Source organism: Dendrobates tinctorius, unplaced genomic scaffold, assembly GCF_039654945.1.
Source record: "Dendrobates tinctorius isolate UK_male_01 unplaced genomic scaffold, ASM3965494v1 ptg000008l, whole genome shotgun sequence".
Lineage (NCBI taxonomy): Eukaryota > Metazoa > Chordata > Amphibia > Anura > Dendrobatidae > Dendrobates > Dendrobates tinctorius.
In genome coordinates, this window is record NW_027361676.1 from 24,875,763 (window position 1) to 24,895,300 (window position 19,538).

Here is a 19,538-nt window from a genome sequence, read left to right on the forward strand (position 1 = left end):
GGCAGTGACTGGATATAAATCATTTATGGAGCCATAATAACACAGCTCCTTTCACATTGTGTAGTGGAAGTGAAGGATTATGTAACTGTTTGGAATCTCGCTAGAGCAATATGGCCCACTCTTTCCGGATATCAAATGTAGTGTGTGCCGAAAGAGGCCAGCAATGTGTTCATCTGACAAGCGTCTAGAAGTATCAAAAGTTAATTTAGATTTAGACGATAAAGAAAATGATGGCACCTTGAGAATATAGTTACCAGCACCTATCAGTCTTCTTTGACACTTTTATCACATCCATCTGGTCTTATAGCAACCATTAGAAAGCATTGGTTGCAACCAAGACTGGAAAACAAATAAGCATGGGCAGTTACTGATACTTCACAAAAATATTGGTTACATCTTAGAATGATATTGTTGCCTAAAATTATGACTACTAAGACTCTTAAAATAACATCAGTGCGAAAATATACAAAGAGAGAAACAGGCAATTTGTTACAGAAGAAATTACTGTTTTACTTATTAGTGAATAATAAAAAACCATAGGAACTGGTTTGGTTGTAGGCAATGAAATACATTGGTATGAGATTTTATTTCCTACGTATTAAACCGTGTAAGATATAGTGGATAGATTTGCACATGACATGAAAAACGATAGTGTAAAATGATGGACTGCTTTAATCATTGAATGATTGTACATAGTTAAAGACCTCGGGGCTAATAGCTCTAGCCCCACTTTATGACAGGGTCTTTTCTGATATAAAAAATGGCTTAGTGATACTTTTCATTACATAGATTGTTGTCTGCACATTTTACCAACAATCATAAACTTTTGTATAATGTATACCTGAAAAGCATGGAACCTCCAGATTTCATATTTGTGTTCTTTCTAGGATATAGCTTGTTTTTGCATGTTTTTGACCAATTTTTGAAACTGTATCCAATTGAAAACAGCTTAGGCCTCTTTCACACTTCAGTTTTTTGCATCAGTCAAAATCCGCCAAAAGGACGGATGGCGGATCCGTTTTAGTAGTGATGACAACGGATGCCACCCGTCCGTTTTTTTTGACGGATCCGACAAATGAAGAATTTTAAAGGAATCGCAGCCTGGAAAAGGAGAGAGAGAGAGAGAATTTTGTTTTGTTGTTCGGCACCCAGAAAGAATTTCAGGTTAAATCAGTGTCTGGAGGATCCGTCAGAGAAAAAAACGTTGCAAGCTCCGTTTTGAAATCTTTGAGGATGGTGATGGACAGCAACTTTTGGCGGATCCGCAAAAAAAACCGGATGCAACGGACGGCAATCCGTCACAATCCACCAATAATGGAAGTCAATGGGGAAAAAAACGGATCCTCAAAAGAAAATTGCGGATCCGTTTTTTTCAAAACCTGGCGGATTGTGACTGATTGTTAAAAACTGAAGTGTGAAAGAGGCCTTAGGGATGGAAATGTTTTTCATAGGCAACAAATGTAATTGATGATCTATTCACTGTGTGCACAACTATTAGACAAGTGAGTATTTCGATCATATCAATTTATGTATATTGTCCAAAAGTCAATCTGTTAAAACTTAAATTCTTATTTGATTAACCCCTTTCTGACAATGGGCATATTAGTATGCCCTCGTCAGACTTCCCCTATTTGGTGTGGGCTCCGGCACTGAGCCCCCACCTTTCTGGGCACATGACAGCTGATCAATACAGCTGACATGTGCCCGCAACAGCCGCGGGTGGACTCACGATCCACCCACGGCTGTTAAATAGTTAAATGCCGATGTCATTCTCTTACAGCTGCATTTAACTCACACTTACCGGAATTGTGTCACTAATCCCGCTAATAATGACCCCGTCACATGATTGCAGGTGACTGATGGATGAGCATGACAACCAGAGGTCTGCAGACCTCTGTGGTTGTCATTGCCAGATTGCTACGAGCACCGCCCCATGCTTGGTGCTCATAGCAAGAGAGCATTTCTGCTACACACAGGCAATCTGATCATCGCCTGTGTGTAGCAGAAGTATTTCAGCTTCTAGTCTCCCATGAAGACTAATGAAGCAAGTGAAAAGTGAAAAAAACCAAGTTTCTGAAAATATTAAAAAAATAAAAAATATATACAAGTTCAAATCACCCCCTTTTCTCCCCATTCAAAATAAAAAAAATCAAATATACACATATTTGGTATCGCTACATTCAGAATCAGCCGATCTATCAATATAAAAAAGAACCTGATGGCGTAATGAGAAATACATTCAAAACACCTGAATTTCCTTTTTTTAGTCTCCCCTGCATTGCAATAAAATGCAATAATGGGATAAACAATAAAGATCGTATCTACACCAAAATGGTATCAATAAAAACATCAGCTCGGCGCACAAAAAATAAGCCATCATCCAGCTCAAGATCACGAAAAATGGAGAAGCGACGGGTCTAGAAAAATGGCGCCATTTTTTTAAAACAAATTTTTGAATTTTTTTTCACCAGTTAAATAAAAAAGAACCTAGACATGTTTTGTGCCTATGAACTCGTAATGACCTGGAGAATCATAATGGCAGGTCAGTTTTAGCATTTAGTGAACATGGTAGAAAACCTGTGAAATTGCACTTTTTTGCAATTTCACCACACTTGGAATTTTTTCCCATTTTCCAGTACATGATATGTTAAAACCAATGTTGCCATTCAAAAGTACAACTTGTCCTGCAAAAAATAAGCCCTCACATGGCCATGTCGACCAAAAAATAAAAAAGTTACGGCTCTGGGAAGAAGGGGAGCAAAAAACAGAAATTCAAAAACTAAAGAGTTAAGCAAATTAAGTGATGTGTATTTGTGGCCTAAAGATTGAGGGAGGCTGTGGCCTAAAGAGTTAAACACTCTTTATCAAGGTGTGCAGAATTATTAGGCTGCTTGTTTCCCTCAAAATGTCCCAAAAAAGTTTTATCTGACTCTTAGTCAAAATTTGTTAAATGTCTCATGGGAGCGATGCAGCACTCACCAAGTTGCTAAGCTATTGGGGTGTAATCACAGAACCATCAAAAGATGTGTTGCAAGAAGTCAACAGAGTTGCAAAGTTGAGAAAAAAAGACACCTATTAACTGCCAAAGATTTGAGAAGAAGCAAACTTGAAGCAACCAGGACCCCATTATCCTCAAGTGTTATCTTATTCAAGAACTGCAACCTCCCTGAAGGACCCAGAATTACAAGATGATCAGTGCTCAGCGACTTGGCCAAGGTGAGGGAGGCTGAGACCCATCCACCACCAAACAAGACACACAAGCTGAAATGGGAAGACCGGTCCAAGGAATTTCTGAAGTCAGATTTTTCAATGGTTTTATGGACTGATGAGATTGGCTCGTGGATGTGCTCGAGGCATGGGGAACTGCTATGGGCTGGTGATATTAAAGATTAGCTAGTTGGACCTTTTCATGTTGAAGGTGGACTCATAATTAATTCCAAAACCTACTGCCAGCTTTTAGAAGACACACATTATACACACATCAAGCAGTAGTACAGGAAAAAGACTTCATCTTTTGAAGAAAACCATGATTTTTATGTAGATCAATGCTCCATTTCTTGGCTAGCCAGAAGACCTTAAAGATAACAGAATAATGATGTTGCCCCTTCCTAACCTTACCTAAACTCGTGGACCTTCTTACATGGGAGAGTTACAGTGATGGAAAACAGTACACCTCTCTGACCAGTTTCTGAGTGGTTGTGGTTGTTGCTGTCCAAAAAGTTGATCTTCAACAAAATAAGAACCTGACAAACTCCACAGATGAAAACTTATGATGGTTATTGAAAAGACGAGTGACTATATTGGTCACTGATTTTTTGAAATGTGAGAAATTTATTTTTGTACATTTTGAACTGTTTGGTGATTATTCTAACTTTATCAGATGAACATAAACAATTGAGATGGGAAATTTTACATTTTTCATTTAGTTGCATAATAATTCTGCACAATACCCACACTAAGGCTACGTTCCCACTATGAGATTTTGGTTTGAGTTTTTGATGCAGCAGATTTTGTGCAACATTTCTGCACCTATCAAGTAAAATAAGTTACTTGCATTTTTCGATATTACAAAGCGTGAAAAACTCACAAAAAACTGGAAACAATTGCCCAATAATTATACACACATAGATATTCTCCTAAGAAAGACAAATCTCACTTTTATTTTCTTACATATTCAGGTTTATTAACCTTTTAGATTGAGCAGCAGCAGTGTAGTTGTTCAATAATAAAATTAATTATTAAAAATACAAATTGCCAGATACTTGTACACACAGTGTATGTCCTTTCACCTATGTGCAGTGCATGCACATTCACAGAACTGACACAGCAGTCATTTATAATGTTATAAAACATTTCCTTGCTTCTTTTCATTAACTACATTTGGTAAATTTACACTTTAAAGATTTGATATTTATGCAATTTCCTAATTTTAGCCAACTAGAGTTAATTATAATGAAGGTAATAGTAATTCCTGCCTTCACAAATGAGAGCATGTTGATTGCACAACAGCCAATAAAGGAGTATAATATTTGTTTTTACAAATTCTATAACTAAACAATTATCTTCAGACGACTCCAATATTGATATCATATGGGGTACCATAAATTAATGTGATGACGTGATAAAGTACTTGATTCTAAGGGTCCCGTTACACTAAATGATGCACCAATGATCCCGACTACGATACGACCTTGTCAAGATCGATGGTGCCTCGCTACATGGTCGCTGGTGAGCTGTCAACAGGCAGATCTCACCAGCGATCAGGACCAGCGAGGACGCTGGTATCCAAGGTAAATATCGGGTAACTAAGCGAGTGCGTCGCTTAGTTCCCTGCTGTGTACCTTGGATACCTGCGTGCTGGCGCTGGGAGCTGGTGTCCAAGGTAAATATCGGGTAACTAAGCTCACGCGTCACTTAATTACATGCTGTGTACCTTGGATACCAGCTCCCAGCACGAGCACGCAGGTATCCAAGGTACACAGGGGGTAACTAAGCGACGAGCGCGCTTAGTTACCCAATATTTACCTTGTCACTCCAGCAAACACTGGAGCAGCAGCAGGTCACTTTGACAGACTGGGCCTGCCAGACAGAGAAATGCTCAGAACACAACAGCTCTGGTTCTTAGTGGAGAGTCCCAAGCAGAAGACTTTGTTGTTCTCTTCCTCCATATGGAACAACTCCTAGTCGTTTGAGCATTTAATTTTTTAGGAATCTAATAAACAGGTTCCTGCTGAAAATAGATGTTTGGTGCTATTGTGGGCCAGTAGTTACTGTATGTAATAGAATGAATCACCTTTATCAATGTTAACACTGACACTTTTGGGTGGATTTATTATTTTAACTATATCAGAATTTGGGATTTTAACCACTAAATACAAGACCCAATTCTGTAAATAAATCCTAGGATATGATATTAGCCACACATAAAACATATTTCTTCTAGCAGTCCTGCTGGTCCTTTGGAGCTTACTACATTCTGTTTATACACGTAACTCTACCAAACAGTATACAGGGAGCCCCTAAGCTCTTTCGAGTGGTGGCTGTGGACAGATTGGATTTTATCATTCACATCTGTCGGGGACTTGAATCTCTGAATCTAATTCCATTAGACGTTCTTTTTTTAATTTTTAAAACAAAGTTATTACCCAGATCTGACTCCTAATTCAATGCTGTCTAATTGACACAACATAAAAGCATTCTCCAACGAAAGCCCAATGGAATACTCCAAGAAAACAGTGTTATATCAGGTGCAGGATCTGGAGGGTGGAACATGACCTCTGTCTTTCTGACCCTGGACTTGGCATAGCACAACCTTTTAGATTTTCCTGGAGTGTCCCATAAAACAATGACTAATATTCAGTGTGATTATCCTTAGTACTGTCCTGCGCATTTGAAACTTTTCATTGTAGAACATCTTGTATGAAACTGTTGTTAGACAATTCAACAATATAGTAACCTGAGTGCAACAAGTTTAAAGCATGCCTTGCTCTATGTAAGATATCAAACTGTATTGTATCAGAATTGATATCATTTTAAAATTTATTTCATACTTGTTATTAGATCCCTATCTGGTCGCATTGTTGGAGGTGTGTGGTGGTTCTTTACCTTGATTATCATTTCATCTTACACGGCTAACTTAGCTGCCTTCCTTACTGTGGAACGGATGGTGTCACCTATAGAGAGTGCAGAAGATCTTTCTAAACAAACTGAAATAGCATATGGGACATTGGATTCAGGGTCAACTAAGGAGTTCTTTAGGGTAAGACTATGTTTTATTTATAATATTTGAAATGTAATAAAATGTACAACATGTACTGTACTGTTTTCTACCTGTACTATATGTACTGTACTGCTGTCTACAGTGGGTACGGAAAGTATTCAGACCCCTTTAAATTTTTCACACTTTGTTTCATTGCAGACATTTGTTAATTTCAAAAAAGTAAAAAAAAATTCTCATTAACGTACACTCTGCACCCCATCTTAACTGAAAAAAAACCCAGAAATGTAGAAATTTTTGCAAATTTATTAAAAAAAGAAAAACTGAAATATCACATGGTCAGAAGTATTCAAACTCTTTGCTCAGACACTCATATTTAAGACACATGTTGTCCATTTCCTTCTGATCCTCCATGAGATGGTTCTACTCCTTCATTGGAGTCCTGCTGTGTTTAACTAAACTGTTAGGACTTGATTTTGTAAAGGCACACACCTGCCTATATAAGACCCCACAGCTCACAGTACATGTCAGACAAAATGAGAATCATGAGGTCAAAGGAACTGACCGAGGAGCTCAGAGACAGAATTGTGGCAAGGCATAGATCTGGCCAAGTTTACAAAAGAATTTCTGCAGTACTCAAGGTTCCTAAGAGCACAGTGGCCTCCATAACCTTTAAATAGAAGAAATTTGGGACCACCAGAAGTCTTCCTAGACCTGGCCGTTCAGCCAAACCTACTTCCTGGAGAATGTTTTTCACTTAGATGGATGTTGTGAAGAAGTTTTTCTTCACCATGGCAATTATTTTGCGATCATCCACCACTGTTGCCTTCTATAGACGTTTGCGCATTTTTTGAGTTTCCAAGCCCACAAGTGCGCTCTTTTTCTGCAGAATGTGCCAAATTGTTATTTTGGCCACTGCTAACATTTTGGTCAGCCTTAGGATGGTCTGTTTCTTTGCCATTGAGAGCTTCTTTGACCGTATATTGTCGGTTTACAGCAACGGTTTCCAAATACAAATGCCACACCTGAAATCAACTTCAAACTTTTACCTGCTTTTTTGATGATGGACTAGCGAGGGAATAGCCCATGCAACGCACTAAAGGGAATCTGTCACCCTTTTTTTCGGCTTGCAGCTTCCGGCATAGACATCGGGGACTTATCTACAGCATTCTGTAATGCTGTAGATAAGCCTCCGATGTAACCTGAAAAATAAGAAAAACACGTTATATTATACTCATCAGGGTGGACGGTCCGGTCCAGTGAGCGTTGCGGTCCGGTCCGACGCCTCCCTTCATGCGATGACGTCCTCTTCTCCCGTCCTGTAATGGCTGCGGCGCAAGCGCACTGCTCTGCCCTGTTGGGGGCAGAGCAGAGTCCTGCAGTGCACAGGCGTCTGGAGAGGTCCGTGCCTGCGTACTGCCGAATTCTGCTCTGCCCTCGACAGGCAGAGCAGTGTGCTTGCGCTGCAGCCATTACAGGACGGGAGAAGAGGACGTCATCGCATGTAGAAAGGAGGCGTCGGACCGGACAGCAACGCCCACCAGACCGGACCGCCCACCCCGGTGAGTATAATATAACGTGTTTTTCTTATCTTTCAGGTTACATCGGAGGCTTATCTACAGCATTACAGAATGCTGTAGATAAGCCCCCGATGTCTATGCCGGCAGCTGCAAGCCGAAAAAAAGGGTGACAGATTCCCTTTAAAGAGCTTTTGAGATATTTGTCATTCTGTCCCTTTAAAAGGAGGAAGCTACATATTAAAAATCTGTAATTCCTAAACCCTTACTCCGATTAGGATGTGAATACCCTGCAATTAAAGCTAAGAATCTGGACTTTAAGTCCATATTAATATTTCTAACTGTTTCTTGAAGATGTTTTAGTAAACAGCTAAAATGCCAAAACTTGTGTCACTTTCCAAATATTTCTGGACCTGACTGTATAGATGTATATATATTGTACAAGTCCTTTTATCATCTACTGTCCATAAAGATTACTATTTCTGACTTCTATATGTAAGATTTCTGTATTAGTTATAATTTATTTTCCTTTTTAATTTTATTTTAATTTGACATTTTGGAGCTTCAGAACCAGTTACTAATTTTCAACGGAATTTTTGTCTCTGTATTTTAGAAAAATATTTCAAGAATGATAAATTGATAGTTTTTTTCTGTACACATAATTTTATATGTGAATGTGGATTAAATGATTAAGAAAAATCTTACTTAGGAGGTGATATGTAATCCAACGTGCTGTTGTAATTTACTTCACACCCCCACAGCTATCAGCTTCTGCTCGTACCAAATGTTAGCCCACATTACTGTCAGCCTACACATTTCCAGCAAGCTAGAGAACATTTGAATAATTCTGTCACATTGAAAAGTCAAGTACACAGGAAAATGAGTCATAAAGTGGAGCATGAGTAAAAGCACTGAATTTATATGGTAGGTTGTGCATAGATACTGTGCATTTCTATTCAATACATTCATACAGTGGGTATGGAAAGTATTCAGACCCCTTTAAATTTTTCACTCTTTGTCTCATTTCAGCCAATCGGTAAATTCAAAAAAGTTCACTTTTTTTCTCATTAATGTACACTCTGCATCCATCTTGACTGAAAAAAACTGAAATGTAGAAATGTTTGCAAATGTATTTAAGAAAAACTGAAATATCACATAGTCATAAGTATTTAGACCCTTTGCTCAGTATTGAGTAGAAGCATCCTTTTGAGCTAGTACAGCCATGAGTCTTCTTGGGAATGATGCAACAAGTTTTCACACCTGGATTTCTGGATCCTCTGCCTTTCGTTCTTGCAGATCCTCTCCAGTTTTGTCAGGTTGGATGATGAATGTTGGTGGACAGCCATTTTCAGGTCTCTGCAGAGATGCTCAATTGGGTTTAGGTCACGGCTCTGGCTGGGTCAGTCAAGAATGGTCACAGAGTTGTTCTGAAGGCACTCCTTCATTGTTTTACCTGTGTGCTTAGGGTCATTGTCTTGTTGGAAGAGCTTTTTATCCAGAATATCTCTGTACTTGGCCTCATTCATGTTTCTTTTAATTGCCACTAGTTATCCTGTCCCTGCAGCTGAAAAACACCCCATAGCATAATGCTGCCACCACCATGTTTCACTGTTGGTATTGTATTGGGCAGGTGATGAGCAGTGCCTGGTTTTTTCCACACATACCGCTTAGAATTATCACCAAAAAGTTTTATCATCGTCTCATCAGACCAGAGAATCTTATTTCTCATAGTCTGGGAGGACTTCATGTGTTTTTTAGCAAACTTTATGCGGGCTTTCATATGTCTGGCACTGAGAAGAGGCTTCCATTGGGCCACTCTGCCATAAAGGCCTGACTGGTGGAGGGCTGCAGTGATAATTGACTTTGTGGAACTTTCTCCCATCTCCTTACTTCATCTGTGTAGCTCAGCCACAGTGATCTTGGGGTCCTTCTTTACCTCTCTCACCAAGGCTCTTCTCCCATGATTGTTCAGTTTGGCTTAACGATCTGGTCTAGGAAGACTTCGTGTGGGCCCAAACTTCTTCCATTTAAGGATTATGGAGGCCACTGTGCTCTTAGGAACCTTGAGTACTGCAAAAATTCTTTTATAGCTTTGGCCAGATCTGTGTCATGCCACAATTCTATCTCTGAGCTCCTTGGCCAGTTCTTTTAACCATGTGATATTTCAGTTTTTCTTTTTTAATAAATTTGCAAAAATGTCTACATTTCTGTTTTTTTCTCAGTCAAGATGGGGTGCAGAGTGTACATTAATGAGAAAAAAATTATTTTTTTTAATTTACCAAATGGCTGCAATGGAACAAAGAGTGAAAAATTTAAAGGGGTCTGAATATTTTCCGTACCCACTGTAGATTTTTCCTGATGTATTTATTTGTATTCAAGTCCAATCTAATTGATGTTTACTAACCATTGGAGCCTACTGCACAGCACCTCAAAACAAAATGCACTGTCCGTACCATTCACCATGGTGATAATTATAAATCCGTCACAGGCTGGTATTGCCTGCTCTTTAGGCTGAGAACACATGTGTGAGAGGCAGGCACCCTACTGATGGAAGGACCCTTATGCATTACCTGACATGGCTAATTACCCACCACACACCCTGGACTGTCTGTATGGAGTGGAAGTGGAGATGTCTCTTCTTCCCCTGCAGTAACCATGCATTTTTCAAGTTTAACCAACAAGCTGAAAGCAAATACTTTTTTGTCTTTGCTTGGTTGCCTGAAAGAATATGTCACATTAGTAGCTGTAGTGCTGCAATTTTTCTCCACCGTTATAACCATAAGGCCATTTTGAAATGGTCCATTTGCATGAACCACATTCAGAATGGAAGACCCATCCTGATCACCTAGGCTAACAACTTCATATATGGCTGAGAAGCAGTTATCTTTAGATGGGAGACTTGGTGATTGGGTTGGGTCTTCTGGTGGAAGAATGTCTGTGTTTCAAGGATGATTAAAATTGACCAAGGTATGTTCCTTTTTATCCAAAGACAGCATCAAAATTTTCACATTGGAGTGCAATTTCAGACAAACTTGGAGTGCCATACCATATTTTGCAGCATGAGCATACAATTCTCCATCACACTACATTTTATTCTAAGCATTTACATGCTCTTTACACATAATAGGAGCTGGAACACCATTTGCTGGGTGATATCATACACTTCCCATAAAACACTTTCACTATGGCCTACCAAGACCTCTAAGCGTACACTGGAGCTAATCGCCATTTTGATCTTATTTTTTTTTTTTAATCTATAAGCCATTTTACATACTGCCTCAGACTATGTAATATAGCACACATTACATTAATGTCATCACATAGCTACTGTGTGACCTTTTTATTGCGTTCATCATGCTTTATAAGTTCAGGTTGTGGAATCTTGAGTAGTCTCAATGAAAATCAGAATAGTCTCATTACCTTAAGGTCTTTTCTTCTCGCAGTGCAATATCTCTCATTGTACTTTCAACCCTTTTGGGTTTCTCTAAACTGCCAGATTGTGAAAATCTGCATACCACCAATAGTATAGATGGGTTGCATCAGCCCCATCAGTGTGTCTCAGCATTCCTGCCTCTATAGAACATTTAAACCATCTTCTAGGAGCACATGGCCTCCCACATGCAAAAATCCTGTCTCTTTTAGGCTATGTGCACACGTAGCGGAACTCTTGCAGAAGTTACCGCGAGAATTCCGGAATTCCATTCCACGGGAAAATCGCATTTTATATTCCCGTGATTTTCCCGTGGAAAAACTAGCGATTTGCAATCGTAATTAGCTTGCAGAATGCTAGCATTTTCCAAGCGATCTGTAGCATCGCTTGGAGAACTGATTGACAGGTTGGTCACACTCGTCAAACATAGTGTTTAACGAGTGTGACCATCATTTTACTATTGAGGCTGCCTATGCGGCATCAATAGTAAAGATATAATGTTAAAAATAATTTTAAAAAAATTAAAAATGGTGTTATATTCACCTTCCGGCATCCCGCGCAGCCTTCCCGGGCCTCAGCGATGCTTCCGTTCCCAGTAATGCCTTGCGAGACCTTTGATGATGTCGCGGTCTTGCGATAATCTAGCGGTCTCGCGAGGAATAGGGACCGCTACATTATCGCGAGACCGCGACGTCATCAAAGGTCTCGCAAGGCATTACTGGGAACGGGATCATCACTGAGGCCCAGGAAGGCTGTGCAGGATGCCGGAAGGTGAATATAACACCATTTTTTATTTTTTATTCTATTTTTTCAGGGATATGGTACCCACAGCCCGGAGGACAGTCTCCTCTCCTATGGACCATGGGTGTCATCCGCAAATGTTCTGCTTACTTTTCACATAGTGGGCACAGCCACATGTGGGAAGTAAGCGGAACAATGCAATCCTATGGGTGTGGGATCGCCGCGATTCCGCAAAATAATGAGCATGCTGCGTATTTTTCCCATAGGATTGCATGGGATGCTGTTTTGTTGCGTTTTTGCAGCAAAATCGCCGCAAAAACAGCGACGTGTGAACGCAGCCTAAATCAGCATAACAGTTAGTTTTCCATAACAGAAATCTGTCTCTTATTTTGTCTTACTTTTTACTGACAGACCTCTTTAATTCAGTAGAGAACACAGCCATTCAAATTTGGCATCTATCCCTTTAAGTCTTTTTGCTGTAAACTGTATAATTTTTTTCCACATTATACTTCCAAGATAAATGTTCTTGCACCATTTTATGCCTACATCCTCATAAATAATGTGAAGAAGTACTGTATGGGCAGCATTGTTGTCTGCAAAGAGTTTGTATGTTCTCTTCGTGTTTGCAAGGGTTTCCTCTGGGTTCTCCAGTTTCTTCCCACACTCCAAGGATATACTAATGGGGAATTTATTTTGTGAGCCCCATTGGTGACAGGATGATAATGTCTGTAAAGCACTGTGAAAGTAGTGGCACTATATAAGTGAGTTAAAATAATATAGCTTGGAATCTGGATCCATTCCTGGTTTAACATTTGTAGCCAAGCCATATAGGACTGGGTTAAATCCTAGCTCTGCAGGTATTGATTAGATGCACCTGGCTACCTTTAACTAAGAAGTAGAGCCTGTATTCATTAGATATGTCAGTCTGCTGGATGAAGCAAAGTTGAGTGTGCTACTGGTGAATGATCAGCCAAAATGTGAGCTGTAGCTGGGAGAGAGATAAGCCAGGGTCTTTCTCGGAATGGAGACGGCATGGGTCAGCTAGGAGAGCTGAGCAGTTTGTGTGTTGGAGCTGCAGAGAACCGTGTGGAAGCTGTAGCCTGTTCACTGTGAACTGTGCATGGAGTTGAATACTTCTGCTTTGGACTTTTAGGATTGCTACTTTCTATAGGCGGCAATGGAGTTCTAGCCCTTTTCCTCTCTGAAGAGACAATCTGTTTGGCACTGGAAGATGCTGGAGTTTAGGTTGTAGAAAATACCGAGACATGGTAGAATCGTACCTCGTCTTCCTATAAAGTTTGATCCAAGAGAAAGGATGTACTCTGTTTGGGTGAACCCGCACTGACATGTGTGCCTGCTAAATGAACTGTTTATTTGCTGCGATACTTTTGTGCCCAGTAGAAGCTGTTTTTGGAATGAATCCCTTGGAGTTTTATGAAAGCAATAAAACTGGATTTGTCTGGAACAAAACTGCATTGCCTGTGTGAACGCTATCTAATGCCTTACAGATAGCGTGGATCTCTATACATTTCAAATACTGAAAAGTATGCAAAGGCCAATATATATACCTCTGAGAACATTACATCTAAACATAGGTTGATGAAAATGGAAAAGTATATAAACAGGATTAATAACAAGAGACTAGTAAAAATGAAAGAGATAAATATAAAAGCTTTAGGAAAGGAATTTGATTGATTGATTGAATATAGCATAGCTCTTTGATGTGTTTAGCTTACCTGGGATTCAGTAGAAGCATCAACATGTGGAATCTCTATTGCAGTAATGCCCTTTTTACATTAATTTCATTCACATTAAAGGGAATCTGTCAGCCCTTGGACGAATTTAAGTTATTACTATGGGCCTACAGGTAATAGAATGGTTAAACCAGTCTTACCTTGACCCATTGAAGCGTGGTAACGCAAACCAGCTGTCGTCCTCTTTCATTTCTCCCTGAATGCCTATGCCCGCCGATACACCTTACCATCTAAAATGATAGTCACGAAATAAAGGACTTTTCATTCAAGCTGCCATGGTGAGTACCACATACTTTTTTCTGAATCATTCATAGCTTAATTGAAGTGACGGGCTCCATTCTGTTCTGTTTTTCAGATATTCCAACAGAATTTAGTGCTCAACAGAATGAGCACTGTATAAGTGTGAAATTAGCCTCCATAAAATTAAACCCAAAAAAACAAAAGTAGAAGTGCATCTTTTTCACCATTTCATTCCACTTTGAATATTCTTCCAGTTTCTCAGTACCACAGGGCTCTGTCCTGGGCCCTGTATTGTTCAACATCTTTATCAACGATTTAGATGAAGGAATTGAGGGTAAACTGATTAAATTTGCTGATGACACAAAGCTAGGAGGGATAGCTAATACTAGAGAAGAGAGGGAGAGGATTCAAAAAGATATAAATAAACTGGAGAAGTGGGAAGCAACTAACAGAATGGTTTTTAACAGGGAAAAATGCAAAGTACTACATCTGGGCAATAAAAATGAAAAAAGCATATACAGAATGGGAGGAATAGGGCTAAGCAACAGCACATGTGAAAACGACTTGGGTATACTAATAGATCACAGACTGAATATGAGTCAACAGTGTGATGCAGCAGCAAAAAAGGCAAATGCAATTCTAGGATGTATTAACAGAAGCATACAGTCTAGATCACGTGAAGTCATTATTTCCCTCTACTCACTCCTCTTTGGTCAGACCTCATCTGGAATATTGTGTCCAGTTTTGGGCACCACATTTTAAAAAAGACATCAACAAACTGGAGCAAGTTCAGAAAAGAGCGACCAGAATGGTGACCGGTCTGCAAAACCTTGTCTTATGAGGAAAGGTTGCAGGATTTGGGAATGTTTAGTTTGCAAAAGAGAAGACTGAGAGGAGACTTTATAGCTGTCTACAAATATCTAAAGGGCTGTCACATTGTAGAAGGATCAACTTTATTCTCATTTGCACAAGGAAAGACTAGAAGCAATGGGATGAAACTGAATGGGAGGAGACACAGATTAGATGTTAGAAAAAACTTTTTGACAGTTAGAGTGATCAATGAGTGGAACAAACTGCCACGAGAAGTGGTGAGTTCTCCTTCAATGGATGTCTTCAAACAGAGGCTGGACAGACATCTGACTGGGATGATTTAGTGAATCCTGCTTTGAGCAGGGGGTTGGACCAGATGGCCCAGGAGGTCCCTTCCAACTCTGCGATTCTATGATTCTATAACACCTATTCTATCAAAGCCATTGTCTCCTGTAATAAAACAAAAATAAAAAACGATCATGTCCCTCACCTGTCCGACGTTCTGTCCCACGCCATAATCCATGTCTGGGGAAAAACAGTTTTCAACCTGCACGGTGCCAAGATATGACAATCAAAGCTGAGAACCACGAAGGAATGAGCTGCTGCAAATGCAGCATCAATGATCAGCGGTGACATCATCGAGGTTACCACCAGCCACTGAGGCTGCATTCCCAGCTGAGCCCCTGAACTGCGGGGACATTGGTGAGATCACCACTCGCACAATGAGTAAAAGTCTCATGGTGCAGAGATGAGTTCACTGCAGTTCACCAAGAGATATTTCTCATTTCTTCTGGTGAACTCTCTAAGCTAAGTGTTCTCATCAGAGCCAGAGTACTTGTCTGGCTTGGGAATGGTCACTTGTGTATTATAAGCTTTTTTAGTGGGAAAAAAGACTATATGGTACATCTAGCCATCCCTGACATATTTTTCCTTTGAATTTTAATTTAGGGATGGATTTGTCCAAAGCATGTTAAATTCCCTTTGGTGTCACTCAGACTTCCACTTTTTTTCTTGTTCAATTGAGAAACTACAGACTGATTTCCGTCAGTGTTTTTAATCTGATTTTCATCAGTGTTTGGTCAGTATGACCGCTGTTACCGTCAGAGTTTCATCTAAATTTCTTGTAAGCAAAACAATTCAAGGAGATTTCTTAAGCTTCTCCTGTCAAACAATGAAAAATGGACTGTACAAGGATGCAGCTTGAATGCCATCACTGTTATTGTTATGCAGTTCTCAATGTACTGTACATTGATGATTTCAGAGCTCAGCATTTCAGTAGGTTCAAGTCAGGACATTGACTATGACAATTCAAACATTTGATTTCTGTTTCTTTTCAGGCTTTCATAAGTTGGAATAAGGTTTTCTTTTCAGTAATTCCCTTAAGAACACTACTATTTTGGGCACTGAGACGACAGCATTACTGTATTTCAAAAGATTTTATTGGAGTAGGTGGCCCAAAACAGATATTTTTACAGCATTTACTGTATAGGCTAAATATAATATTAGCTTTAAAATAAGGGTTTTACTAGAGATGAATAAATCTTTTAAATTTCAATTTCACCGGAGTCGCTAAATTTTAGTGGTATGTTGATTTGCTGCAAATTGAAAGTAATCCAAACCCCCCAATTGCCCTGACAAATTAGTACATTATTCTCTTTATCTCACGTGCTATTCTTCATTCACTGCTATTCTGTCACACATACTATATTTAGGCTGCATTCACACATTGCAGCCACAGTGCAGTTTTCGCTGCAGTTGCAGTAGGACCACAGTGCATTTGCATCAATTTTAGACTATCGCAGCAAAATGTGGTTTTGTTGCAAATTGCAGAAAAACAATGTAATGTGGTCTCAATGTCTTAACGTGGCTGGCAGTACAGTTTATTCAATATTTTATGGACTTTTCTCCCTATCTCCATGATAAACCTGTTAGCTCTGACCTCCTCTCACAAACCAAATTTATCAAAAATGTATGTTGCTTTCCCTGCTTCTGCTTTTATTCAGGCTATAATAGTCCCATGTGAAGAGATGGCAGGAAGGCATTATGAAGGAACACACCCGAGGTCATGTGATCCTCCTCTGTTAAATGAGTCCTCTGCAATGTGTAGCTATTTTAGTCTATACACTACAAACAAATCAAAATTGTTCCAAATTACCAAGTTCAATTAATTCCTAAAAATTATTTGTTATCTCTTGGTACACCAATAACGTTTAGTATTTTTAATTATTAGAATATGTAGTTTACACATATAGAGTAGTGAAACTATATTATTTGTTAGCCCTGATGGCTAAAATTGCACCCCTAATTTGTATAATTTAGGTGCCTCTTATTTAGGGTCTTTTGTTAATATATTCTTAAAAATTACAGACATTTGATTCAAATCTAATTGATAAGTTGTGAGCAGGCATTCATTGAGATGAGCCCTGGTCCATGCGATCTCGGGCCAGCAGACAAGAGCACCCACTGACCCTCCCATGTCCCCACACTTGGTGGCAGCAGTGGGATACTACTCAGCCCGGCAGATCCAGGGGAGCTGCAGAGGACTGGTGTTCGCAGACACCGTCCTAGGGCTCCACAACCAGGGATGCATATAGACAGACCCAGCAGACCATAGATGAGGCATATACAGCAGGTTTCAAATGCCACTATGTCCAACCCCAACAGCTCGGCCTTGGGAAGAGGACCATAGTGGATGCATAACAGCAAAAAAAAAGCAACTACAGGAGCTGGCCCAGCTTTGACAGATTGAATACCAGGCCACCAACACTCAATCTGATTTAATATAGGCACCACAGGATGCAGAGGATGACATGTGGCGCAATGGATACAAGTAGGTTCTAATCAATTACGTGAGGAGTTTCCCAGGTCAAGCCGAGAACCAGGAGAATGATCTAAATCCTATGACGTCTGGCTAATTAAGATGGAGGAGCATTGTGACGACATAGCATTTAATCTTAATTATCCAGATGTTTATTTTCAGTAGGCCAGGAAACATAGACAGTTATCTGAACTTTGATTAACTGTTTTTTTCGGTTGATTAACCCCTTCCCGACCAATGACGCCACATAGGCATCATGAAAAGTAGTGCCAATATGACCAGTGACGCCTATGTGGCGTTATGACTTAATTGGCCTCCTGCGAGTCGGGTGACCGGGGTCACTGAAAAATTACCCGACCCGCACACACAGTGGGCTTTGTACTTCACCACAGGGGGCGTGGCTTCTCCCCCACGTGGCTATGATTGCTCTGGTTGGCTGTTAAAAGTGAAACAGCCAATCAGAGCAATAGTAATATTTCATCAATGAAATTTGATGAAATATTACAATCCAGCCATGGCCAATGCTGCAGTAGCATTGGGCATGGCTGGAGACACCGATCAGACCCCCCACTGGCGATCGGCCCCCCTGCCACTGAATGACAGGGGCGATCTGCTGCACCTTCCAAGTGCCGCTGTCGCTCCCGTTGTCCCGGATCATGGGCGCCGCCATCTTGGAAAATGGCGGGCGCATGCACAGTGTGCCCACTCGAATCTGCAGCTGCAGATTCCATTCATTCATTTTGATCACTGTGATAAACTCTCACAGTGATCAAAATAAAATAAAAAGTAAATAACCCCCCTCTATGACCCCCATAGGCAGGAACAAATAATAAAATAAAGAAAATATTTTTATTTTTATTTTTCCGTTAGGGTTAGGGCTAGGGTTAGAATTAGGGTTAGGGATGGAATTAGGGTTAAAAATAGGGTTAGGGTTGGAATTAGGGTTAGGGTGGAATTAGGGTTAGGGTTAGAATTAGGGTTAGGGTGGAATTATCGTTAGGGTTGGAATTAGAGTTAGGGTTGAAATTAGGGTTAAGATTAGAGTTAGGGGTTTGTTGGGATTAGGGTTAGGCTTGTGGTTAGGGTTATGGTTAGGGTTGGGATTAGGGTTAGGGATGTGTTGAGGTTAGGGGTGTGTTCGGGTTAGGGTTGGAGTTAGAATTGAGGGGTTTCCACTGTTTAGGCACATCAGGGGGTCACCAAACACGACATGGTGCCACTATTGATTCCAGCTAATTTTACGTTCAAAAAGTCAAACGGTGCTCCCTCCCTTCCAAGCCCCGACGTGTGCCCAAACAGTGGTTTACCCCAACATATGGGGTATCAGCATACTCAGGAAAAATTGCACAACAACATTGGGGTCTAATTTCTCCTGTTACCCTTGGGAAAATAAAAATTGGGGGCTAAAAAATTATTTTTGTGGAAAAAAATGATTTTTTTTTAAATAAAAAAAAAAAGTGATTTTTTTATTTTTACGTCTCTTTGTAAACTTCTGTGAAGCACTTGGGGGTTCAAAGTGCTCACCAGGCATCTAGATAAGTTCCTTGGAAGGTCTAGTTTCCAAAATGGGGTCACTTGTGGAGAGTTTCTATTGTTTAGACACATCAGGGGCTCTGCAAACGTAACGACGACCACAGACCATTCCATCAAAGTCTGCATTTCAAAACGTCACTACTTCCATTCCAAGCCCTGACGTGTGCCCAAACAATGGTTCCCCCACTTATGGGGTACCAGCATACTCAGGTCCAATTTTTCCTGTTACCCTTGTGAAAATAAAAAATTGCAGACTAAAAAATAATTTTTTGAGGGAAAAAATATTTTTTTTCACGGCTCTGCGTTATAAACTTCTGAGAAGCACTTGGGGGTTCAAGGTGCTTACCACACATCTAGATAAGTTCCTTGGGGGAGTCTAGTTTCCAAAATGGGGTCACTTTTGGGGAGTTTCCACAGTTTTGGTACATCAAGGGCTCTGCAAATGTAACATGACGCCCGCAGACCATTCCATCAAGTT

General features: G+C 40.1%; 1 protein-coding gene across 6 annotated transcripts in view; it reads left to right on the forward strand.

Moving 5' to 3' along the window:
• GRIA2 (glutamate ionotropic receptor AMPA type subunit 2) overlaps window positions 1-19,538 on the forward strand; it is a 341,569-nt gene that overhangs the window by 256,782 nt on the left and 65,249 nt on the right. For all 6 annotated transcript variants that reach the window (XR_012232424.1, XM_073576524.1, XM_073576517.1 and 3 more), the window contains exon 12: window positions 6,061-6,259. Coding sequence is in view for 5 of the 6 variants with exons in the window: in XM_073576524.1 (XP_073432625.1) it covers window positions 6,061-6,259 (199 nt within the window). In the remaining variant the exon portion in view is untranslated. The remainder of the gene's footprint in view (window positions 1-6,060; window positions 6,260-19,538) is intronic.